The sequence below is a fragment of the Camelina sativa genome, chromosome 20, assembly GCF_000633955.1.
Source record: "Camelina sativa cultivar DH55 chromosome 20, Cs, whole genome shotgun sequence".
In the NCBI taxonomy this organism is placed as follows: Eukaryota; Viridiplantae; Streptophyta; class Magnoliopsida; order Brassicales; family Brassicaceae; genus Camelina; species Camelina sativa.
Genome location: NC_025704.1, coordinates 20,516,439 through 20,543,460, shown reverse-complemented (window position 1 = coordinate 20,543,460; position 27,022 = coordinate 20,516,439). Strand labels below are relative to the sequence as shown.

Sequence of the window (27,022 nt, the reverse complement as noted above, 5' to 3'; positions counted from 1 at the left end):
CTTCACCTATGGGCCCTTGATAATCTGTTCCGTTCCTTCCTCTACCCATGCGGAAACTACAAAGGTAACCCGCATGAGCCATCCAATGCTACGACGTCAAGTAGCTATCGCTCTAGTAGCTAGCTAGACGCGACGTTGTCCCGTGTAAGTGGTCGATGAGAACTTCCCACAGGACATCCATTCAACGATTGGAACAGAAGATCGACTACTCTATCCTACCTACGACTCAAGAAAGATAACAAATATAATTCAAGAGACTAGCTAAAATAAGTACTAAACTTCTAAGAGTAAAAGCGCAAAGAATTTAGTACTACTAACACGCAATTCAAGCAAGATAAATCAAGCATAACAAGCAAGAAATCACGCAAGAAAAATCACACAACAATCAACAGGAAACAAGAATAATAATTTAAGCAACCTAGATTGTTCTACATGCATGCAACCATCTTAATCCGATTTTTAAGCAAGAATATTGCAAGTAAAAATCCACCAACTTAATTATGCATGCAAGTCCATGGTCCAAATTTAAGCAAGTTCATCATGAAAATATGCAGTTCAATTCTCATCAATTCTCAACATGCATTGTGATTCCTAGCATAATTCTATGTGATTAACATGAATTATAGCATGAATCCTACCAATTTATGCATGCAACATTTAACTGATCCTACCATGATCCTAGTCTAAATGCAACACACAATGGGTACGTACATGGTCCATAGGAGCCATGCAGCACTCCACGCAAAGAATACCACATAACTCACCACAGGACTCACAAATTTAGCAGATTGAGGATCGGACTTCACGGCACCACGGATCAGACAACTTCCTTTCCGTGACAAACTGCGTCCGACTGCGTCTCTGAACTCCGTCCGACTGCGTCTCTGAACTGCGTCCGACTGCGTCTCTGAACTGCGTCCAACAGCGTCCACGAACAGCGTCTCTCCTCGACCCGAACAGCATCTCGCCTCGACCCGAACAGCGTCTCCGACAGCGTCCAACTCTGGCCTCCCTCTCCGACTTTGAGAGAGCAAACATTTAGAGAGAATTTTGAGTTTTTCTTTTGAGTTGGGAATGTCGAAAATGAGAAGGGAGAGCTTCATTTTATAGAGGTTTTTGGGCGGTGCTACTCGCCAGTGCATGGCGAGCACACATTGCTTTCTCCTCCACCACTTTTGGGCAACACTTGGCACGCAAGCCACTCTAGATCAAGAGAATCTCTCCTTTTCTCTTGCATTTGTGCGGATTGGCTGATGGAGAAAAGAGAATCTCCTTTTGTCTCCAACTTTTGGTGCATGAACTTCCATTGGCCAACTTCCTTAAGATACAATGATTATGTCTCCTTTTTGGTGTCTTCAACAACACAATAATTACTCCTCAATATTTCAGGAAATTCCATTGGTTGATTCAAGAGAAATAGAAGATTTTCTCTTTTGCACCAGACAAACGCTCCGCAAAATCTGAAACGCTGTCGGCTCTCAGTGCCGCGTCCGTCGATTGTCCGCTACATCCGCAATCTCTCGGTCTCGTCTGTAGTTTCTCAGCAGTACTGCAACTCCTTCGACAGCACCGTAATTTCTCGACAGTACCGCAACTCCTTCGACAGTACCGTAACTTCTCGACAGTACCGCGACTTCTCCGTAACCTTCGGTCTTTTCCGCGTATGATCGACCTTTACTGTCTTCCCTCCGCATGCGTCCGCCTGCTCGGTCCGTGCCATCTCCATACCGCATGCGTCCAATATGTCCGATATGTACGTACCGTCTCCGACCGTGTACGTCCGTCCTGAGCGTACCTTGGCCTTTTTGTGATTTTTGAACATGGCCATTGTTCTTCTTCGACTTCCTATTGAACTTAGCCTCTTGACCACTGGCCATTGGCTATCTTTCGACTTGTTGATTTTTCTTCGGACTTCCCTTCGGTTGTTCTTCTTATTTTTCTCCTCTCCTTCTTGCTAAGCCTTTTCCGGATCCTTTTCCCCAAAATTATAATTTGGGTTTTTACTCTTAGTGAGGGTTGTTACAACAACATCCTTCCACATATCTTCCTACACGTATTCTATGGAGGATGATAATAGAAAGTCACCCTTGTTTTGAGCTAGTTCAAGACATGGTTCAAGGAACCTTTTCACAAGTCAATTATCACTCAATACGGATCTTTCCATAAATGGCTCAAACCAAAGCATCCCTTGGCGTCCTGGAGAGCTTCTATATCACTTGGAGAATTCACCACACATCTTAGGATGCACCCCACGTCGCTTGATTAGGCGGATTAAGTTAAAGTGCGACTTTCCTTATTTGGATCTGTTTGTCTTTATAACACAACGGCTTTTTCCTTATTCAATGATGCGGCTATGTGAGACTCTCAAGACCATCCAGAAGCTTCTTAGATTATACCAAGTTCCAATAAACCACAACTTCGGCCCCAAGTTATCAAGACTCAATGTGCATCACAACTTTCCCAATTTGGCCGATATTCTCATTCAATTCCCAAAGACCATAATTATCATTAATTGTTGAGATTTCTTTCTTTATTTCAGCATATAGATGTTGTACTTGAGCCTCTATATAAGCTCTATTACGTTTTACTTTTCAATGCACGCTTTTGATTAATAAGAAATTTCAGTTTGCTTCAATACTTTGTGTTTTGAATCAAATCATTGTTCTTGCGAGTTCTAGGTAGTTTGTGGAATCAAACAACTTAGGTTTCGTGCAGAGTCTCTTGATGTGTGTAGAATTTCACTCCAAATCTTTTACCTGAAAAGACTACACAACGACTGAAAGTGCACAGTTAATCAGTGTAGTATTTTAGGATCGATCCTACAGAGAGTAATAGGAAACACAAATTGAATTAAAAGAGAAAGAACTATGGCTAAGACTAAATAAGAGATTGGGGTTTGGTTTTCCTAATAACTATTGCAAATAAATAAAAAACAGTTTAAAACTATAAGACTAAGGCGTTGGGCGTTTTGGAAGTCATCTCAGGGTTTTTATGGTTCTAAGCAATATTAAGTGTAAGATCTAGCAAGTGAATACTAATTTTTGGTCTAGGTTCATACTCCGCTATTCAACTTTCGCAGGCAACGACGCATGTCAACCAGCTAGTTAAACAAGTTCGATACATTCACCAAACTCCGCAACTCAACTTACGTAGGTTACGACGCGCAGTTTTGGTATAACACTAGTTCGAAGAAGTAGGATAACGTGGTTAACGCTCATGTTCTGTAGATCAGCACTTGGTGATCAATCCAAGCACATGCATTAAGATAAAGATGTCCCAAAAGAACTCTAATAGAAAACCAAAAATAAGATCTAACAACCTAATTGAAGCGAACTATGAATTTCCCTTGAATCACTCCATATAACATTATAACCCAAAAAATTAAACTACCCGCTCATGATGCAAAGAAACGACATTGATATTATAAGGAATAGCATCAAAAACGAATCAAATAACAAAAGGGGTTCAAAGGAAACTTCTCTATTTGTCACAAAAGTAATTTGATCTCAAAAGCAATGTAAGTATGAAAGAACTAGAAAGAATAGAGAGATAGAGATGTGGTGGATCTTCAAGCTTCAAGAGGGACAAGAGGTTGCGGCTGCTTCTCTGGTCGTGGCTAGGGCGGCTCCAAAAGCTGTAGAAGATGCACACTTGAAAACCATAGGTCTTAAGAGTATTTATAGGGTTTTGTCTAGGGTTAGGGTTTGTAAGGGTAGGAACGTCGTTTCTTCTTGAGTGCAGAAAAATGGGCGGCGAAATAGGCTTCTTGACCGTGGAGGAGGCATGGACTGGGCCGCTGTGATGGTCGCTGGTCAGGCCTTCAATAAAAACCCATCGGCTGGTCGGTTCTTCTTACGTCGGTTTATAACACGTCTCGGTAAATCGGGAATATCTTCCGGATGGCTGGATGGATTGACTTGATTCCACTTCGAGGAGAAAGATGACTCTTTCCGCTTTCCACAGAAATCAAGCGCGTAAAAATTTGAGTTCGGAAAGGTTTTCAAAAGTGGCCCGTACTTAAGAGCTCTGAAACTTTTCTAAAACGTATTTTTCTTGTCTTTTGGTCCAAATTACTATAAAACCTGTAAAACCTTGTTTAAACCTGAAATACTTGATAATAGACCTTTTATACCTGAAATCTCATCAAACTCTTCCTAAATGCATATGAAAACTATAGCTAATATGAGTAAAATCTCATCAAACTCCCCCAGACTTATACTTTGCTTGTCCTCAAGAAAATAATCAGAATAAATCATGGAAAAAGAGGTTTTGAAAATAATGGGAATTCACTTATCTTTGGGGATATTGTCTTTGCACTCTTCTTCGCCTTGACATTAGGAACTTTCATTTGTAATCCCCCATGAGAATCATCAACACTCCTTGATCCCACAATTCTTTAGAGTCTCCAGAATCTCCATTGTCATCTCTTTACATAAATTAAAGCATTAATAAAAAGTGAAATCTTACCAAGGGAAAATCGATCAGAGGCTTGTAGACTCTCTTCAAGCCAATACTTTCTTCGTATGATTCATTTCCTCTCCATTTTCTCACTTCCAAGGGATCTATCTCTTCCTAATTTTCTCTTTTTTTTTTTAATCAAAGGTGTAGGCGAATACTGGGGTCATCAGTAATTTACCTACCCCTCGCTTCCAAGCTTTGTGTGATCATTTGACTCAAGAGTAGAATAATGAGGTCACAGGTAATTTACCTACCCCTCTAAACTGATCAAAATCATCTCATCTTTTATTATTTCTCTTTTTTTTTGTTTTTTTGTTTTTTTTAGAGTATTGAAGGGAAGAGAGAGGGAAACATACTTTTGAAGAAGTGTAATCTCTTGTGTGGCTTGAATGTAGAGATCTAGTCCAATGTATACCAATTCCCAGGACTTGTTAAGTCCGGTTTAGGTCCTATAAAAATTTAGAGACAACGTTAGATCATCTGAATATCCATCGAATAGGGACTTAGGGGATTGTTGAGTCGGCTCACAGTCTTTCCAAACTTCGGTTTTGTTGTCAAGCATAATAAAGAGTCATAAGAGTGTTAATCCAAATCAAATAAACCGTTATAATAAGATCATAATCCCCAACTAGTTTTGACTCAATAAATAATAATAAATGTGAATCGATAAAAACGTCAAAATTATTGATGTAAAAAGTGGAAAAAGATCTCAAGTCAACAAAATAGAAATTAACATTAGTATAGGATGGAACACCGTTCCCCCCAGACTTAAATCACACCGTCCTCGGTGGGAAAAAAGAAATAGTTGAGGATTAGAAATTATAAGGAAAAGTGTAGGGTTTAAGAACAATGTCACCTTGATGGAATGATGTTGTGTGTCGACTCCTAGACGTTTCATGGTTGCCCAAAAATTGTCTAGAGGTCGGCTGTGGTATGAAAATGTGGTGACTAACCGTTTGTACTTCCATTGGTTGCTTGACATCGAGTTTGAACTAGGCTAAGTTCAATCGAATTCTATTTGATATATTTCTAAATGCATGCTCCTTGAAACAAAAGCCTAAAACCATCAATAATAATGATAAAATAAAAATAATAAAAACATACCTAAGTAAAAGAATGTTGATGGTAGGTGGTGAGGATGGTGGGGGTTCGGAGTTGTCTCACGGTACACGGATGAACGGTCGCGGACGATAGCAGCAGGTACGGTCACAAACATTAGCAGCTAACGTTGGACGTGGTACATGGTACATGGTACATGGCATAGGCTACGGTTGGTATGGCTGGTGGGGACTCTCAACATCGATCACTCAAGGATGGTGATGATCCGTCGCCTTCGGCATGCTTTGGTCACATTAGAGGTGGCCGGTCAGTAGGTGGTACTTGCCACTAGACATATTGTTCATTGCCAATCCATGGGGACTTCTTCTTCCTTCTTATTGGCTTTTCTATTTTCTATTTTTTTGTGCTTTTTTATATAAACCTGAAACTAAAATGCAAAAATATTAAAAGTAAAAGAAAAAAATCCTAAAAATAAATACTTACTAGACATGGGTTGCCTCCCAAGTAGCGCACTTGTTTAACGTCGTTGGCTTGACGTTGGCGGCCAAGTTAGGGTTGAGAAGAGTTAGCTTTGGGAATCAATGCTCCTTCGGCTCCTTTGATATCTTGATAGTCTGCTCCAGCTTCAATAAGAAGTTGTCCTTTTGCAGAAGTTTCAAAAACTTTTGCATGAAGAAGAACTTCTTTAGTATGCCTTATCATCTTTTGGATTTGTTCCTTGCTCTCGCTGCTTAGCTCAGGAGGAACTATGATCTTGATCTTGGAAATATGTGGTGGCTCAGGCGGTTTTGGTGGCTTGGGCAGCAGGTTGTTAGTACTTTTAGATGCAGAATGGTTGAATTGCGTAAGCTTGTCGATGTTAGGATCCATCGGTTCATCATGTAATGAGTTGGTTGGCCATGACCTCGGCTTTGAGATAGTCGGGTATGACTTCTTCTTGTTCATGTTTGCAAAGGTTGTCCTCTTTGACTTGTGGTCTATGATAGCTCCAACAGTAGCTAGGAATGGTCTTCCTATAATCAAAGGTCTCTCAGTCTTGTCTTCCATATCTAGGATGTGAAAATCTGTAGGGACTAAACTGAGGTCTACAAGTTGTAGGTCTCGAACTAATCCATCGGGAACCTTTTGTGATGAGTCTCCAAATACTAAACTGAGGTTGGATGGCGATATGTCTCACAATCCTAGCTTTTCAGCTACACTTCTTGACATAACATTAACATTAGCACCAGAATCACAAAGAGAGTTAGAGAATTCAATGCCTGTTATGGAGCATGAGCAAACAAAACGTCCTAGGTCTTCAGCTTTAGGTAGTCTCCTTAAGGGGTAGTGGCTTGCGGTTTCTTCATCAAATGGACATGTCATACGAATAACATCATCATAAAAGTCAAAGAGTGGTAACATCGGTTTGACGTCACGGTAGGTGAGGGCTGGTACGGCTGAGATAGCATTGCAGTATACTTTAGGATCCTCTTCGGGTTTTCCCGAAAGTACACCAACTTGGCGTGGAACGGCATTAGCGGTTTGAGCAACTTGAGTTTCAAGCTTCTTAACATGGATAGAAATGCTTTCAAACTTTCTATTCAGTTCAGTATAGATGTTATCCATCCTTGAGTTGATATATCTTGATTGCTTTTGAAAAATAACAAGGAGTTCTTACATCTTTATATCGACGTTAGCATCAGCTTGAGAGGTAGGCGCCTGGGCTGGTCCGGATTGGAAAGGCAGGTTATTGTTGTTGAATTGAGGTCGCGGCTGAAAGTTGTTGTTTCCACCAAAGTTGTTGCCTTGAAAGCGGTTAGCTTGCTGAGGATAGTTCTGATCTTGGGGATTCTCCACATTTGGGTTCTTATAGGAAAGGTTAGAAGTATTTCTAAAGTTGTTGTTGAAGTTGTTGTTGTACCCTCGGTTTTGGTAGTATCCTTGAGCACCAACATAGTTGACTTCTTCTTCTTGGTCATAAGAATCTTCTTGGAAAGGCTCCATGTTTCCATTGTTAATATTCTCACAAGCATTTACTCCACGTTGTTGGTTCCTTAGAAGTTGGTTCATCATGTTCTTGAGATCAGCAATCTCCTTAGCGTCGGAATTGCTAGAACGGATAGTTCTATCAAAATCGGTGCAAGTGTTGCTACTACTTACGGCAAGGTTGTCGATGAGAGCTCGTCCTTCTTGAACGGTCTTTGTAGTAAAATCTACATTGCTGGCCGTGTCGAGTAAAAGTTGATACTTAGGGTGTAATCCTCTATAGAAAGTACTTAAGAGGTTACCTTGAGCAAAACCATGATGGGGGCAGTCACGTTCATAGTCCTTGAAACGTTCCCATGCTTCATAAAAGTTTTCGACCGGTCCTTGTTGAAACATTTGCAGCTTGTTGGGAAGAGAGTTGGATCTCGACTTTGTGTAGAAGTGGTTGAGAAAGGCTGACTTGCATCCTTTCCAGCTAGTGATCGATCCAGGAGGTAGAGACTTTAACCATCTACGAGCCTTGTCGGCTAGAGAGAAAGGAAAAAGCTTACACTTCAAGTAATCTTCGGGAATTCCATTGGTTCTTGTTGTAGAGCAGAATTCTTCAAAAAGATCAATGTGGTCCATCGGATGTTCAGTAGTAAGGCCATGGAACTGATTTTGTTTCATCAAGCCAATGATTTGACGTTTAATCTCGTAGTCACGTCGTGGTGGATGAGTGATACGGATGGCAGCACGGTCTTGAACGAATTGGTTAGGAGCATCATAATCGGCTATGGTACGGTTAGGAGCGGCACGTCTTAGAGGGTGCACATAAGCAGGTTGTCTTCCGCCAGCTTGAGGTAGTGGTGGATTAGCGACGAGAGCAGGCTGGTGAGGAGAAACATCACGAGGAGCTTGTAGGTGGTCTCGGCCAACTAGAGGGTCGAGTTGCGGATCAGCGGCTTCAAGGTTGGGGTTTCCACCTTGTGCGAGAATTGGATCTCCTTGCTCGTTGAGGGCAGGAGGTATCAGCGGTTGTTCGAGGTTAAAGGGACCTTGGTCCTTGTCCCTTTCTTCGGCCATGAGTTGTTGTCTTCGAAGTTTCCTAATTTCACGTTCTAGTCGATCAATGTCTTGAATTGGAGATACGGTTCTGGAGGGTTGATTCCTAGTCATGCACTACAAAATCCAAAAACAGAAACTAAAAGGGAAAATATAAGTTATCAAAAAACAAGAAAATTAAAACTAAAATTGAAAAATTCAAAAGAAAAATTCAAAGTATCTTAGACGAAAGTTCTTATCAAATTCAATGGGCAGCTAGTTACTCCCCGGCAACGGCGCCAAAAACCTTTGATGTGTGTAGAATTTCACTCCAAATCTTTTACCTGAAAAGACTACACAACGACTGAAAGTGCACAGTTAATCAGTGTAGTATTTTACGATCGATCCCACAGAGAGTAATAGCAAACACAAATTGAATTAAAAGAGAAAGAACTATGGTTAAGACTAAATAAGAGATTGGGGTTTTGGTTTTCCTAATAACTATTGCAAATAAATAAAAAACGGTTTAAAACTATAAGACTAAGGCATTGGGCGTTTTGGGAGTCATCTCAGGGGTTTCAGGGTTCTAAGCAATATCAAGTGTAAGATCTAACAAGTGAATACTAATTTTCGTTCTAGGTTCTCAACTACGAAACACTAATGAACTAACAAGCTATTTTCATGGAATGAAAGTATAAAGTCTTCATACTCCGCTACTCAACTTTCGCAGGCAACAACGCATGTCAACCAGCTAGTTAAACAAGTTCGATACATTCACCAAACTCCGCAACTCAACTTACGCAGGTTACGATGCGAGGTTTCAGTATAACACTAGTTCGAAGAAGTAGGATAACGCGGTTAACGCTCCCGTTCTCTAGATCAGCACTTGGTGATCAATCCAAGCACATGCATTAAGATAAATATGTCCCAAAAGAACTCTAATATAAAACCGAAAATAAGATCTAACCACCTAATTGAAGCGAACCATGAATTCCTCTTGAATCACCCCATATAACCCAACAAATAAAACTACCCACTCATGATGCAAAAAACGACATTGATATTATAAAGTATAGAATCAAAAACGAATCAAATAACAAAAGGGGTTCAAAGGAAACTTCTCTATTTGTCACAAAAGTAACTTGATCCCAAAAGCAATGTAAGTATGAAAGAACTAGAAAGAGTATAGAGATAGAGATGTGGTGGATCTTCAAACTTCAAGAGGGACAAGAGGTTGCGGCGGCTTCCCTGGTCATGGCTAGGGCGGCTCCAAAAGCTGTAGAAGATGCACACTTGAAAACCCTAGGTCTTAAGAGTATTTATAGGGTTTTGTCTAGGGTTAGGGTTTGTAAGGTAGGAACGTCTTTTCTTCTTGAGTGCAGGAAAAGGGACGGCGAAATAGGCTTCTGGACCATGGAGGAGGCATGGACTGGGCCACCGTGATGGTCGCTGGTCAGGCCTTCAATAAAAGCCCATCGACTGGTTGGTTTTTCTTACGTCGGTTTATAACACGTCTCGGTAAATCAGGAATATCTTCCAGATGGCTGGATGGATGGACTTGATTTTCCTTGGACGAGAACAATGACTCTTTCAGATTTCCATAGACACCAAGAACGTCAAAATGTGAGTTCGGAAAGGTCTTCAAAAGGGGCCCGTACTGAAGAGCTCTGAAACTTTCCTAAAACGTATTTTCCTTGTCTTTTGGTCCAAATTACTACAAAATCTGTAAAACCTTCTTGAAACCTGAAATACTTGATAATAGACCTTTTCTACCTGAAATCTCATCAAACTCTTCCTAAATGCATATGAAAACTATAGCTAATATGAGTAAAATAATGATGTTATCATCTCTGTTCCTTGCGAGGAATAGCCCTTGGATCATATTCTCTAGCCCTCGGTGTTGTGGAATCAGCATCAAACCGGTTACTCTCCATCAAATCACTTCCACCTAAGCTTCTAAGTCTTTGAGTCTGTGAGTCTTGTCTTGGTGGATTCCGAGGCTTGTATCATTGGTATCAGAGCTTAAACGCTCCTATCTTACCAGGTTATTTCGTTCCTTGTTTTGTTTTTTTTTATTCTGTTTCAATTCAGTTTCAAAATTTCATACGAAAACCAGAAAAGTATGTTTTCTTTTATTGCTTGAATTTTATAAAATTGAAAAAAAAAACTCATAAAAATTATTTTCTTTCTATTTTAGCTAATATAAAGTCTTAAAAAACCATAAAAAATTTTGTTGTTAATTTAAATTTGTTTGCTATTTTTGATTTGAATTTTGTTTCGATCTGTCTCAGCTTTTGTTGTTTGGCTTGCTTAGTTCGGATATCCATTGATCTCTCTTGTTTGCCTTTGACTTTTGCAAGGAACTATGGGTGACAAAAACCATATCACACTAGAGACCATCATGACTACGCTTACTGCCATGAAGGTCAACATGACAACCATGTCAACATGGCTCACCCAACTGGAGCAAATGAACCAGAATGCACCACCACTCAGCCAAGGAAGGAACCTGCAGCCTGTAGTTCAAGGATGCAACTATGATCTTCATCAAGACGAGGATCCACCATACTTACAATCTCAACAGCACCACATGGCCTTTGATCAACCCAACCGAAGAGCTCAAGGAGACCGAAACCGTGTTCGTGAAGATGAGAGAAACCTACCACCCGAAGTGAAGCTCACTGCACCTACCTTTGCGGGGAAAACTGATCCCTCAGCTTACTTGGAATGGGAAAAGAGGATGGAGCACCTATTTGAGTATTATCACTACACAGAGCCAAAGAACATAGCCCTAGCTGTTGCAAGTCTCACGGATCATGCTCTAGCATGGTGGGACTGTGAAGTAGCTGAGAAGAGAAGGCTTAGATACCAACAAATCACACGCTGGCCTGACATGAAGCTTGAGCTTTGCAAGAAGTATGTCCTCATTACCACCACAGTAGTAAAAATTTGTTGTATAGTTACAAAAAAATGTGTAGGAATAACTTATTTTTCGTAGCTAAAAATAATTTGTTACAAATTTGTTACAAAAACAAATAGTAATTATTTACTCGTCACAAGCTGACCTTTTCATCGCAAATCGTCGCTATTTGCTACAGATTTGAGACAGCCAAACTTGTAGCCATTTGCTACTAATTGATTCAGTTATCTACACCAGTTTGAGACAATTACCGTCGAACGTATTAGTAGCAAATGGTTACAAAACGTGACAAAAATTGGTGTGGCTACATACTCACAAAAATCTTCAAGGATGGTTGTCATTATTTTGTTACTAATTAGGACAAGATGTTTGTCGCATATTTTTCACAGTTAGCTTCAAATATTCTGTAATAGTTAGCTACGCGTTATTGTAACAATTAGTTTCTTCACAAAAAATCTCTATAATTAATTTTTTTGCTGTATGGATTAAATTGAATTTATATATAATTTGCATATTAAAATCCTGTTTTGCAAAAATTATTTAAATGAATATAGATATATATATATATAACTTTTTTTATTGCATTCATCATCAAAAATATCCATTACATAAAACATACATATCATGTACTACATACATACAATTTGTGGAAAAAAAAAACATGTATTACATATACATTTAAAAGTCTAATCTTCATAACTTAAGGTTTTAGATTATAGAAGAATAACACCTTACATGCATCAACTGGTGGCAATTGCTGGCCAGTATGAGTTGTTAAGTGGTTTACAAAGGCATTGAATTTTGGTTTCAAAGATTTAGCTGATCGGCCACCATCCTCACCAAATCATTGAACCTGCTCAAAGAAACAGGTATATAGAACAAAAGTGACATTAAAGTATCTCTGCAACAGAATATTTACTAATAAATTTCGAAACCATGAACTGATTTATTTCAAACTGGATCAATGTAAAAACAAAAATTCTAAGGATACAGGCATGCCAAAGATCCAAACAAAGAAACCTAGAGTAGTTACGAGATAATTATATCAAGACAGAAACAATGAAGACAGTCATAATATACATACCTGAGAAGTCTGAAAACCAGCATGGCTTGCAAGCATATGGTTCTCAGCTGCTCACTTTGCCTTTCATGATTCACCAACGAAACCTGAAACAATCATTCACCCTCCAATGGAATAGAGAAACTACAAAATTACAGAAAATTAGTAGACAAAGTCCAATCTACGAGTTTAACAGCAACACAAATACTAAACCAATCTAAGAGACATCACCATCAAAACCTGCAGAAAAGGACCATCAAAAAGAAAAGCAAAACCTGTAATATCTCAGTGTAATTAATAATAATGAGATACCTTATAAGTGACACAATGAGTAGTCTAGTTAGTCAATTTCAGTTTAGCTTAGCTCACATGCATATGTAAAGACTAACACCTTCACAGAATTACTTGATAGAATACTCAATGTTTTGTAAATAATAGGTTCTAATACTTTAAGTTAGTAATTTCATCGAACATATGGTGTGCATATGAGACAAGCAATGAATATTGTATAAAAAATCAAAACTCCAGATATCTGATACTTTAGGAGTTACCGGATCAACACAAATCTGAAGGAAAATCCAGAAAACAATATAACACATCATAAAAAAAACCTGGAGGAACGAGTATATAAGGAAGAACAAGACTTGACGTGAACACATAAAACTTCGACAAAATCATTCATAAACAAGACTCTCAAATTAAAACAAAAACCAAGCCAGATCTAGAGAACCGAAACGGATCAAACCGAAGATGACATAAACACTAAATCATTGCAAAATAAAGAACACCAAGTATATGTTTTACCTTCTGTGTTAATTCTTAATTTTGACCTCACCAATTTGATTTGGATCGATGCATGTGACGATTAAGAGGGGCTTTGTAGATGGATGAAACTGAAAATCATGACCTCAAGGGATTGAGACTTAGGGGAATCCAGACAGAGAGGGATCGAGAGTGAAAAAGAGAGAAGAAGGTAGAGAAAAAAGGGATAAAATCGTGTCCGTTAGATTTATTTTAATCAACGGTTCATATTAGAAAGAATGTGCCATGTCATCTATCTGAGTAATGTTTTCCCATTGGCTCACGTTTAATGTATATTTTCTTATTCCATTTTAATCACTTTTTCTTAATTTATAAAGTTTTAAAATACTATAGTCAAATGAAAAATATGTTATAATAATGAGAATATGATCATAATATTTTTTAAATAAATATTTTAATTTATAATTTAACTATTTATTAAAAAAAACAACAAAACACAATGTAAACTATTGATGAGATGATTTTATAATCCTAGTTTTAATTTTAATCTGATGTTGTATCAAAAATAAAATGATACTATAATACATGATTTTTGTAGTAAACATAATTATCTTATATCTGTAGATAGTTTTGCAACTTGTTTGATTAGACAATCACTACCATGCTACATATGTATTTGTAGCAAAATAAAAAAACTTTCGTCACACAAGCATCACTCTGTAGCTAAATTGCGACGACCATTTCTGAATGGTATTGCTACGCGTTAAAATTGTCGCAACAGTTACTAAATTTCATAGCAAAAGTATTATACTATTAATCTATTTTTCTATAATTATTTTTAAAATATTTATTACATCTTGCGACGATTCATGTTGTGGGTAATGACGTTACAAAATGGTGTGTCACAAATTATGTAGCAATTTTACTACAAAATATTTTAGTAACTATCCGTCACTATTTATCTACATTTCCTCACAAAATAGCTACAAAATAAATTACCTCATATGTTGTAACAAATTTGTCACATTCTGTAGCTATATTTTGCTACAATTATTTACGTAACAGTTATCTGTAACTATTTGAAAGGTTTTTACTAGTGTTACTGAAACAATTTCGTGCTTTGTTTCAGGGATCTAGGAGTGTAGAAGAGTATTATGAAGAATTTGAATTCATAAGAAGCCGTCTCGAGCTTGAGGAGACCGAGGAGTCCCTCATGTCCCAGTTTGTAGATGGTCTCCAAGATCGTATACAACGAAAAGTGGAGACGCAGCCCTACCACTCCCTACAAGAAGTTCTACACCTCGCTATGAAACGTGAGCAACAAATCAAGAAGAAGACAAATCCAAAGATACCTCGTGGAGCCAGCCACAACCCACAACGGTTAAAGCACCACCTCCACAAACTGTAGACAAAGGAAAATCCATTGTCGTGGAGTCTCGTTTCATATCAAATGATTATCATGCTGAACAAGGTAAGTCCTCTAACCCTCCAAGATCACATGAAATAATTTGTTATAAATGCCAAGGCAGGGGACACGTGGCAAAAGAGTGCCCCAACAAGCGAGTCATGGTGATCACTACCGACGGTTATGACTCACAAGATGAATTTGACCCGATGCCAGCCAATGAAACCACCATCTATGCTGATGCAGGCTAGCTACTAGTCATACAACGAGTAATCTCAGCCCAACCAACAACGAATGAGACCAAACAAAGCGAAAACTTGTTTCATTCTCGTTGCATGATCAAAGATAAGGTATGTCACTTGATTGTGGATAGTGGTTCGTGGACTAATATTGCTAGTGTTACTCTTATTGAGAAGCTAGGACTCGACACCACTAATCACCCGAGGCCGTATAAGCTTAAATGGCTTAATGACAAAGAGAAGATAAAGGTGTCAAAACAAGTCGAAGTACCATTCTCTATCGGACAATACCAAGATCAAGTCTTGTGTGACGTTGCACCTATGCAAGCTGGGGATGTTCTACTTGGTAGGCCTTGGCAATATGATCATGAGGTCCAACACAACAGTCGTACCAATCACTACTCGTTTTGCCTCAACAATCACAAGTTTACTCTTGCTCCATTAGACCAAAAAGAAGTTCGTGCAATGCAAGCAAAATAAAAGATATGTGCTAATACACGGTTTAGTTGTTATATCGATAAGTCCTACTTTCCTCCAAACATGGATATGACGCACTTGTTTTTGCCAAAAGACCCATTTGTCAAATTTTCGAGCCAGAAAGGAGCAAACTTCAACAACCCAAGGTGTATCTATCACGGTGAACCACACGCCTACACTAGAGCTGAATGCTGCAAAAGGAGTCTACTACTCAATGCTGCTCCAAAATGAACCACCTGATTCACCAATCCGCCATCAAACAAAGCAATACCAAGGTAAGACTTTAGAGTCGCAAACCCGCATGAAAGCTAACTTACTTTCTCTTGGTGCATGTCAAATAGTTTCAAGGTCGAACTCATTTAAGGGGTAGGGGATGATGTAAGAATGGGAGCTGAATTACTGGCTGAAGCAGTGGCTGAAGTACTACTTCACAGACTGCTTGATGAACAGCCTGACGAACTTCCTGATAGACTGCCTGAAGTACTTTTTGGAAAGAACCAGCTTGTACCAGTCAAGGAGAACCATCATATCCTTTCGATATGTGGAAGAATCAGTAACAAACATAATTTGGAGCTGACCACTAGAACTAGAAGTGATGCGGACATTCAACGAGCCGGAAGATCACATCGTTGGAGTAGGACCGTTGCACTCTTTTTCTCTTATTTAGGGTTTTTCCCAATGGGTTTACCTAGAAAGGTTTTTAATGAGCAACATCCTTCCACATATCTTCCTACACATATTCTATGGAGGATGATCATAGAAAGCCACCCTTGTTTTGTGCTAGTTCAAGACATGGTTCAGGGAACCTATCCACAAGTCAATTATCACTCAAAATGGATCTTTCCATAAATGGCTCAAACCAAAGAATCCCTTGGCGTCATGGAGAGCTTCTATATCACTTGGAGACTTCACCACACATCTTAGGATGAACCCCAACTCACTTGATTAGGCGGATCAAGTTAAAGTGCAACTTTCCTTATTTGGATCCGTTTGTCTTTATAACACAACAACTTTTTCCTTATTCAATGATGTGCCTATGTGATAACAGGATTTTCACCCAGGGTATCAATTCCCTATGCATTTGTAGTACAAAGGGTTATCAATCCAAATGGTTGTTATGCTAGCAGAAAAGATATGATCAAAACAATGCAAGTCAGGCCAAGCAATAGTGGGTTTTTTCTAACAACCTAAAGTGAGCAAAAGTAAATAAAAGAACAAACTACACGACCTAAGTACTCAATGCAAGCATTCGGGTACTGGATCAGGTGGGGTAATCGGATTAAGAAGACAAGGATGAACAGCTTGAAGGTATACACGAAGCTGGTGATCGAGTACCAGTTCGGGTAAGGGGTTGAGTTATAGAATAAAACTAAACAATCAAGATAAGAAAGCTCCTAAGACCATCTCCAATGTATATCTCTATATTTTTCTCTAAAATAGAGTTACTCAAAAATAGAGCATTGTTTTTCTCCAATGTATTACTCTGTTTTCAACTCTAAAATACAGTTAGTGTAAAAAAATAGAGGTGAGAATAGAGTTGCTCTATATATAGAGTAATCCTATCATTTTCTCTATTTTAGAGTAAAATATAGAGTAGAGTTGGAGCAAATGTTGCTCTATAATAGAGATTTGAATCTAAAATAGAGTGGGGTTGGAGATGCCCTAACGATGGGGTAATCGACTCATAAGTGCTTCTGACTAATTTTGGATGTCCTACATGCCTCAAGCAAATACTCCCTAGACAATGAATCTCTTAAACCTTCCTAAAACACTCTCGTGATAGAAACAATCAACCTTAGTCACTCGCATACCCAACTCTCGTTGGAGAAACATGACCAAGCAGGCATTACAATCCGATTCATTATTGTCAATAAACTCCTTACACATCTAATCTCTTAGGCTAAGTGAGTAAATCTCTAGCATTGATTGATTCAAGCATTTCAACAACATTTCTCGATGGCAAAACACCCTAGATCTAATCTCAACCTCTCAGTCTGAAAATTGCGTTAAGAACACCAATCTAGAAAGGAATTTATATAAAATAAACATTTAATCTAAGACATCCTAACCGATAAAAAACACATATTTGTCTATCCCATCCTTAGAAACCTTAATTCACTACTCAGATCTCATGGTAAAAAACATAAAAACACAAATGAATGAAAATTGCATTGTATTAAAATAAGATAAAAAGTGGTAGAGTACAGAATCGAAATTGAAAGTAATAGCAAAAGAAAATAAAATTGAATCCTAACAAAGTGGAAAAAGTGTTTGAATCAATCTCTCTCTCTCNCTCTCTCTCTCTCTCTCTCTCTCTCTCTCTCTCTCTCTCTCTCTCTCTCTCTCTCTCAGAAGCTCTCGCTTTCTATGTTTGAGTGTCTACGGCGTGCTAGGATGAGAAGAAGAAGAGGGGGGTTTATATATGGAAACCCCTTTAACCTAGCTGCTCAGTTTTGTCAGAGGGTCTGCTGGAGGCGGTGCATGAGGTTCAAGTCGGGTAGGTCATCGGGTAGGGCTTCAGGTTGTTCTTCCTGTTCTTAGATTATCTTTGATCGGGTTGAGGTTTGGACTGTTATTCTTGCACGATCGCTCCTTCGGGTACATGCTCGGGTTTGACCTCATTTTTCCCCATTTTGGCCTCCAAAGCACTTGTTTTCATCCAAAATGCACAAATGCAACAATGCAGCACTCTAAATGGCCTAAATGCAAATTCCTACAGTTAAAGACCTAAAAATGCTGAGGTTAGGATATATATAATGCAAAATATAGACAAAAAGGGTGTCTAAAACATGTAAATTAAAGAGTTATCACACCCCCAAACTTATATCTTGCTAGGATCAATCAACCCTTAGTCCTCTAGCAAGGAAGTAGGAGGATGATGTTTGAAAATGGGGACTCAAAACCTTTTAATACTAAGCGAAGGATTCAAGCTATAGTCCTTAAAGATAGTATAATGGTGCTAAGATCAATCAACCCTTAGCTCTTGAGAATCTACCCTTTTCTCATTCACTTTCTTTATATCCAACACCTTAGAATAAAACTGCCTAAAACTTTGATTTTAACTCCCTTTTTTTGTTTGCAATCCCTAAGGTTTTAACTTTGAACAGCTAGCTCTCTTTAACAACATTTTTTTTTCTTTCTTTGCTTACTTCTATTTTTTTTGTTTTCTCTCTTTTTTTTTGTCTTTTCTAGGAGGCTATAGCAAGACTTTTCTCTTTATTTTTTTTGACTTAGAGACTTAGAGCTAATTAAACTGAACCTTAGGGACTTTCTTCTTTAGTTTTTATTTTATTCCTCAACCCAACCCCAAATAAACATGCTAACCACCTATCTTTCAAAACCGATTCTATTAGCTAGTCCAAATGATTCTAAACTTAGCTAAAACAAGAGCCAGTTCTTTGTCGTTCTCAATACTCTCAAGGTTTTACAACCTATAGCACCATCAAAACATGAAAAGGCCTCACTCAACAAATCACAACAAGGCTTGAAAGAAAAGGTTTGGGTTTAAGGGTAGGGAAAAACAATTTCGGGTTAAGCGAAAAGATTGGCAAAATTAGAGTGTTAACCCGTTAGAGTTACCATGAGCAAGCATTCAAATTCCATAAGCAAGATAATTTAAATTCAGGTTAAGTCCAATAATATAGAGATGATACAATGTTCAAGCAAGTTTCACACAAGTGGAAGAAGCTTTCAAAAGACACAAGGTTTTAAACAAAGATTTTTCTTTTTTTTTCAAAGATTGATCTAGCAGCAATGAACTGTGATTAAGGGCTATAACTTCAATTCTAAGGTTGGACTTTAAACAAGGTGGTTTTAATCATTTTCCCCTAAAATGCATATGCAACAATCCTATATGAAGCAATCTAGACTCAATCCTAATATGTAAATGCAACTACATGAACACTCTTTTTTTTTTTTCAAATTTTTTTTGGGTTTTTTTAATGCAAATAGATGCAGACTTAAATGAATAAAACTAATATGCAAAAATTTGAAATAAGAAAATAAAACACAATGTTAAATACATTCTCAGACCCTCCCCAAACTTAAATTACACAGTCCCTTGTGTAAATAAAAGTCTGAAAAAGAAATCTGAGAATCACACAAAGAAAATGAAACAAAATGCAATGGTGTAAACAATGGTTTGGATGAAAGTGGTACCTCATGGGTTGGTGAAGAAGGAGGTTGTAGCAGCCTCCATCCGAGGGGTTGATCGAGTAAGGCATCGCGTAGCTCACCGGGTAGGGCATCAGGTAGTCAAAAACACCAAAGAGAGGAAAGACCTAAAAACTTAAACTTTATTTACAATTATGCCGTTGGGACTTCCTCCCAAGTGAGCTTGTTTATAGTCGCTGAGCTTGACTTTCAATGCCTGTCAGACTTGGGTGGGGTCGGTGAGGTACAGTGATGACCCCGCCTATGTGCTCTCACTTGCCATGTATTTCTTCACTCTTTGTCTGTTTACAGTAAACTCGGTCCCATCCTTCCCGAGCAAAGTCACTGTTCCATAAGGCATAACTTCCTTAATTGCGAAGGGTCCTGACCATCTCGACTTGAGCTTTCCAGGAAACAGTTAAAGCTTGTAGTTGAATATGAGAACTTTATCGCTAGCTCTTAAATCCTTGTGTTAGATTTTTTTTGTCATGAAAAGCCTTAGTTCTTTCCTTGTAAATCTTTGAATTATCATAAGCCTCTAATCGTATTTCATCGAGTTCGTGAAGATCCATTGCTCTCCTTTCTTGAGCAGTTTTTATGTCTAGATTTAGGAGTTTAGTTGCCTAGATCGCCTTATACTCGACCTCAACTGGTAGGTGACAATTTTTTCAATAAAGAAGTTGGAATGGCGTTCGCCCAATCGGGGTTTTGTAAGCTGTTCTGTAGGCCCATAACGCATCATCTAGCTTGAATGCCCAATCCTTTTTTTTTGATTCCCACAATCCTAGCTAATATTGCCTTTATATGTTTATTACTTACTTCTACTTGCCCGCTGGTTGGTGGGTGGTAAGCTGTCGCAACTTTATGATTAACCCCGTGCTTTCGCAACAATCCATCGAAACCCTATTAATGAAGTGGGTTCCTCCGTCACTAATTACTACTCTAGGGATTCCAAATCTCGGGAAAATGATGTTTTTGAACATCTTCACTACGACCTTGTGATAATTTGTCGGGCTGGCTATTGCTTCAACCCATTTTGAGACATAGCCGACTGCCACCAGGATGTACATGTTTCCATTCAAAGGCGGGTTGAAAGGTCCCATGAAATCGATTCCCCAAACATCGAAAACTTCGACTTCTAAGATGGGCTATTGAGGCATCTCGTTCCTCCTGCCGATGTTACCCATTTTCTGGCATGGGTCACACTTTCTTATGAAGAGCTGCGCGTCTTTGAACATGGTTGGCCACCAAAGACCGGCTTGAAGGATCTATTGGACGGTTTTGAAAGTAGCAAAAATGACCTCCATAAGCGGACCCATGGCAGTGCTCGAGCACTCCTTGAAATTCTTCCTCAGCTATACAACGTCTGAATAGGCCATCAGTCCCCTTTTTGTATAAATAGGGTTCATCCCAGTAATAGCTATTGACGTCTCTGAAGAATTTTTTCTTTCTGTGGGCATCATATTCCTTTGGAATCTCTCCGCATACCATGTAGTTCACAAAATCCGAGTACCAAGGTAGCTTAACTGACTCGATTGCCATAAACTTGATCGACCCGGTTGAGTCGGGGGTGGAGTGAGCTATCGTGTGTCCAATCATGTGGCTCATTTCTTCCAGGAAATCGATGTGCATTAGTCTTTCTTTGGGCATTGAGTCATCTATTGGGAGCGGATCCTCAATCCTCATTCTAGATAAATGGTCGGCTACTCCATTTTCAATTCCTTTCTTATCCATAATTTCTATGTCGAATTCTTGCAGAAGAAGGATCCATCTGAGAAGCCTAGGTTTGGTGTCCTTTTTTGAGTAAATGTACCTTAGGGCTGCATGATCCGTGTAAAAAATTACCTTCATACCGACCAGGTAACTCCAGAATTTTTCGAATGCAAAAACTACAGCAAGGAGCTCCTTTTCCGTTGTTGCATACCTCGTCTGAGCGTCGTCCATGGTTCTGCTGGCATAGTAGATTACATGGAGCCTTTTATCTATTCTTTGGCCTAGTACTGCCCCTACAGCATAATCAGATGCATCACACATAATTTCAAAAGGATGATTCCAGTTAGGTGCCTGGACTATCGACGCGTTCACCAGAGCTTCCTTGATCTTATTGAATGCATCTAAACACTCCTTGTCAATAATGAATTCTGCTTCTTTGCAAGGAGCCGTGTTAACGATCGCACAATCTTTGAGAAGTCTTTAATAAAATGCCTGTAGAACCCCGCGTGACCCAGGAAGCTCCTGATGTCTTTTACTGATCTAGGTGGTTGTAATTGAACCATTACTTCAATCTTGGCTTTGTCTACCTCTATCCCCTTCTCTGAGATCTTGTGGCCGAGGACTCTCCCTTCTTGAACCATAAAGTGGCATTTTTCCCAGTTTAACACTAGGTTAGTCTCTTCACACCTTCTTAGCACTTTGCAGAGGTTGAAAGGCAGGATGAGAAAGAGGCTCCATATACTGAAAAGTCGTCCATGAAAACCTCCACCATCTCTTCTATTAAATCTGAGAAGATGGACGTCATGCATCTTTGAAAGGTTGCAGGAGCGTGGCACAAACCAAAAAGCATTCTCTTATAGGCAAAAGTACCGTAAGGGCAGGTAAATGTCGTTTTTTCCTGGTCAGCAGGGTGTATAGGGATTTGGAAAAACCCACTATGCCCGTCAAGGAAACAGTAGTAGGGGTGGTTAGCAAGCCTTTCCAACATCTGGTCGATGAAAGGCAGAGGAAAGTGATCTTTCCTAGAGGCTGCATTAAGCTTCCTATAGTCAATACACATTTGATGCCCATTTATTGTCCTTGTGGGAATTAGCACATCTTTCTCGTTTTTTACAACAGTGATTCTACCTTTCTTCGCAACGCAGTGCACCGGATACACTCAAGTACTATCAGAGATAGGATAGATAACTCCAGCGTCGAGCAACTTCAGAATTTCCTTTTTCACCACTTCTCTCATATTCAGATTTAGCCTACGCTGAGGTTCCACACTAGAGTATGATTCATCCTATGGGTGCAGAGATCAGGAGATATACCCTTGATGTCGTCTAGAGTGTAACCTATTGCCCCTCGATAATTTCTTAATTGAGTGCATAGCAATTTCAGCTCTTTTTCTGGCAAGCTAGAATTGACGATAACTGGGTAGGTTGAATTAGGTCCCAAGAAAGCGTACCTTAGCCCGGACGGAAGAGGTTTGAGTTCTACTTTAGGCGCTTTCGACTCAGACCAATCATCAGTGGTTTGGACCTGCGACTCGAAGTGGTACTCAATCATCCTGCTCGGTAAAGTGGTCGTGTTAGTGATGGGGTTGGTGTTCGGGTGGGCTGGTGTTGAGCAGCTGCATGACATAACACAAGAGGTGACAACTGACTTGCTGAAGCCTTGTTTTTCAAGCATCATTCTCTCCTCCTCAGCTTCCCTCAGATCCTCACTTAATTTTGGCTCAATGACTGCTCTATAGGTATCAAGCAATTCCTTATAGAGTTTTGTTTCCTGGTGTATGAATCCCTCCTTACCATCCTTTGTTAGCGCCGTCTGTAGGCAATCTCCGATCGTTACCTCCTCAAACGCCTCCTCGCGTAATTTATCTAATTCCTCTATCCAGAAGGTTTGCCCTGCGATTGTGGGCTTTTTCATAGTTTTCCGAATATCAAACTGCATAGTGAGGTCTTCCCCGAGTTTTAGATCGTTCTTCCCGTTCCTCACATCTATCATTGCTCCTGCGGTGGCTAAGAATGGTCGTCCTAAAATCAGCGGATCCTTTGGTTCTACATCCATTTCCAAAACCACGAAGTCGGTTGGTACATCCACTGATCCTACTTTGACCGGTAAGTCTACCAATACTCCACTCGGCAACCTTGTAGTTCTGTCTGCCAGGACTAGTTGGATGTCGGTGGGCTTGAATTTCTCAAATCCAAGGCGTTTGGCTACAATGAAAGGCATTAGGCTGACCGATGCCCCCAAGTCACAAAGACCTCTTCTGAATGTCAAAGGTCCAATCGAGCAAGGTAATGTGAATGATCCCGGGTTGCTCAGTTTCTTAGGTGCAATAGTTCTCTGGATGACAACACTACACTCATGGTTGAGTATAACCATTTCTTGAACTTGTTTGATCCGTTCCAGCACCGCATCTTTCAGGAATTTCTGGTAAGGGGGTATTAGGTTGAAGGCTTCCATTAGAGGCATGCGAAGCTCGAGTTCATTCATCTGTTTTTCGAACACTACAACAAATATGCACATTGATAGCAGACGGATATAGCTCATTTTCCGTCACTGCTATGAAAGATGAGATTTTTTTTCGGTTACTTTTTAATAGCATCTTGTTAACGCTATGATAGGAAAATTATGTAGCGGGAAACAAAAGTGACTTTTGTCCGCCAATACTTAGTGAAATTGTTCACTTAATCGCCAAATAAAAAAAAAAACCAAAAACTCGACACACTCTCTCTCTCTCTTGTTACAACCTAAGCTCGCTACAGTCGATCTCTTCTTCTAAATTCTCTGTGTGTGCTCAATTTCTTATTTTAAATCTCTATCAAATCTTCAATTTTATCGCCGTTTGCGAAAAGCCCCAATTTCGCCGTTTTTGAGAAGCACTAAATCTCCATATCCATCGCAATTGAGAGCTCGAATCCGTTTTTGAGGCATGTCTTTCTTCTTTCTCCTAATTTCGTTATTTGTTTCGGTTATANGGTGGAAGACTAATAAGCGGACTAATGAGGTAAAGAAAGGTGTCCCACAGAAAGTATTAAGATATTTTCCAATTATACCAAGGCTGAAGAGAATGTTCAGATCAGAGGACATGGCTAAGGACTTACGGTGGCATTACACTAACAAGAGCACTGATGGAAAACTTCGACATCCAGTAGATTCTGTTACATGGGCTCAGATGAATGAGAAGTATCCTTCATTTGCAGCTGAAGAAAGGAACATACGGCTTGGGCTGTCCACAGATGGATTTAATCCATTCAACATGAAGAATAGTAATTATAGTAGCTGGCCTGTGCTATTGGTAAACTACAATTTGCCTCCTCACCTTTGTATGAAGAAGGAGAATATAATGTTGACATTATTGATTCCTGGTCCACAACAACCAGGTAATAATATTGATGTCTACCTAGAACCTCTTATTGAGGATTTGAATCATCTGTGGAAGAATGGAGAGCTAACGTATGATGCTTTTAGTAAAAGTACATTTACTCTAAAGGCAATGCTTCTCTGGACCATTAGTGATTTTCCTGCGTATGGAAATCTTGCTGGTTGTAAAGTAAAAGGTAAAATGGGATGTCCTATGTGTGGGAAAAATACTGATAGTATGTGGTTGAAGTTTAGCAGGAAACATGTCTACATGTGTCATAGAAAAGGTTTGGCTCCAACACACAGATATAGGGAAAAGAAGACTTGGTTTGATGGAAAAGTTGAGCATAGGAGAAAGTCAAGAATTTTAACTGGTCATGAAGTTCATCAGAATCTGAAAAACTTCCAAAATGATTTCGGAAATGTGAAAAAGGCTGGGATGAAGAGAAAGAGAACTGTCTATAAAGAACCAGTGTTTGACAGTGATGATGATGAAAGTGAATCCGATGAAGATGAGGAAGTAGAAGTAGATGAAGATTAGTTATCAAGGTGGAAGAAAAGATCCATTTTCTTTATTCTGCCTTATTGGGAGGATCTACCAGTACGGCATAATTTGGATGTAATGCACATAGAAAAGAATGTGACTCACAGCATTGTATCCACATTGTTGCATTGTGGAAAATCTAAGGATGGTCTTAATGCTCGTAAGGATCTTCAACATCTTGGTCTAAGAAAAGAGTTGCATCCTACCACAAAAGGAAAGAGAACATATCTTCCAGCAGCACCTTGGTCTTTGTCCAAGAATGAGAAGAAGATTTTTTGCAAACGACTATTTCATTTTAAAGGTCCAGATGGATACTGTTCTAATATTTCAAGAGGAGTTTCAGTAGAAGAGTGTAAGGTAGGAGGTCTGAAATCACATGATTATCATGTCTTGATGCAACAGCTTCTCCCGGTTGCACTTAGAGGATTGTTACCAAAAGGTCCTAGAACAGCAATACTACGGCTATGCGCATTCTTCAATCATTTGTGTCAGAGAGTTATTGATATTGAGGTTATTACAGTATTGGAAGCTGAAATTGTAGAAACGCTTTGTATGTTTGAAAGGTTTTTCCCTCCAACCTTCTTTGATATCATGGTACACTTGACTGTTCATCTAGGAAGAGAAGCTAGACTAGGAGGACCTGTGCATTTTAGGTGGATGTACCCATTTGAGAGGTATATGAAAGTTCTAAAAGATTTTGTAAGAAATCCTGCAAGACCAGAGGGTTGTATAGCAGAGTCATATCTTGCAGAAGAAAGCATGCTGTTTTGTAATGAGTTTCTGAAAAAGACAACCAATGTAGAAGAAAAACCTGAGAGGAATGTAGAGTATGTGAACAGCTCTATATTAGAAGGTCGTCCAATATCAGCAGGAACGTCATTCACTCTTACTGAAATGGAGAAGAATATAGCCCATCTTGCTGTCATTCAAAATACAGCTGCCTTTGATCATTATGTGGAGTAAGTTACTTGTGTATTTCATTCCTTATAAATTATAAGGTCAAAATTATGCTGCTGATAGTTTCTTTTCGTATTTATGATTTGGTAGTATGCATTTGCAATATCTACAAGACTCAAATCCAAGGTGTAGACGTGATGCAACATATTTATGGTCTATGCATTCTAAGAATTTTGCTGCTTGGTTAAAAGGACAGGTGAGTAAAGTTATGAATTTGATGAGTCTGTTTATAAATCTACACTAGACTGATTCATAATTTTGATTAGTCTGTTTAATTTTGTAGATATCTATTACTTCTGATGGACATGAAGACATAGTTAAATGGCTAGCATATGGTCCACGGTGTACTGCAAGGTCCTATACTGGTTATATAGTTAATGGACAACGTTTTCACACATACTCACTTGAAAGGCAGAGTCAGAACAGTGGTGTTTATTATGAGGCAACGGCTATGTGTAGATCTAGTGCTAAGGATACTTCACAAGTAGTTGATTTGGTGTCATATTATGGGAGAATTACTGACATCATATTATTGGACTACCATGTGTTCTATGTGCCGATAGTTAGATGTAACTGGGCAGTAAAAGGTAATGGAGTTAAAGTGGAAGATGGGTTCACACTTGTTAACTTAAATCAGAGCCAAGTAAGCTTTCAGAAGGATCCGTATATTCTAGCATCTCAAGCAAAGCAAGTATTTTATTCAAGTGAAGATGGATCAAGTTGGTCTGTTGTTATGAGAGGTGCTTCAAGAAGATATAGTAAAGAAGATGTTCAGTCTGGAAATGCAGATATAATTGGTCCATTGCCAGTAGATGTTGACATGGATACTGAAATGGATGAAGCTGAATATGCTAGATCTGATTGTGAAGGCATATATGTGCAAGAGTAGATTCTTGATTCATTTATATATATATATATATATATATATATATAT

General features: G+C 39.0%; 1 protein-coding gene and 1 long non-coding RNA gene across 2 annotated transcripts; one reads left to right on the top strand and one right to left on the bottom strand.

Moving 5' to 3' along the window:
- On the bottom strand, positions 11,985–13,447 carry LOC104771318. The gene is made up of 3 exons (XR_764790.2): positions 13,290–13,447; positions 12,510–12,629; positions 11,985–12,278 (listed from the first exon to the last, which is right to left on the bottom strand). It is a non-coding gene; the product is annotated as an uncharacterized LOC104771318 (long non-coding RNA).
- LOC104772704 lies at positions 25,171–26,977 on the top strand. Its single transcript, XM_010497288.1, has 3 exons — positions 25,171–26,090; positions 26,179–26,284; positions 26,372–26,977. Exons 1-3 carry the CDS (start codon positions 25,210–25,212, stop codon positions 26,975–26,977), a joined length of 1,593 nt encoding a protein of 530 aa, XP_010495590.1. The 5' UTR covers positions 25,171–25,209.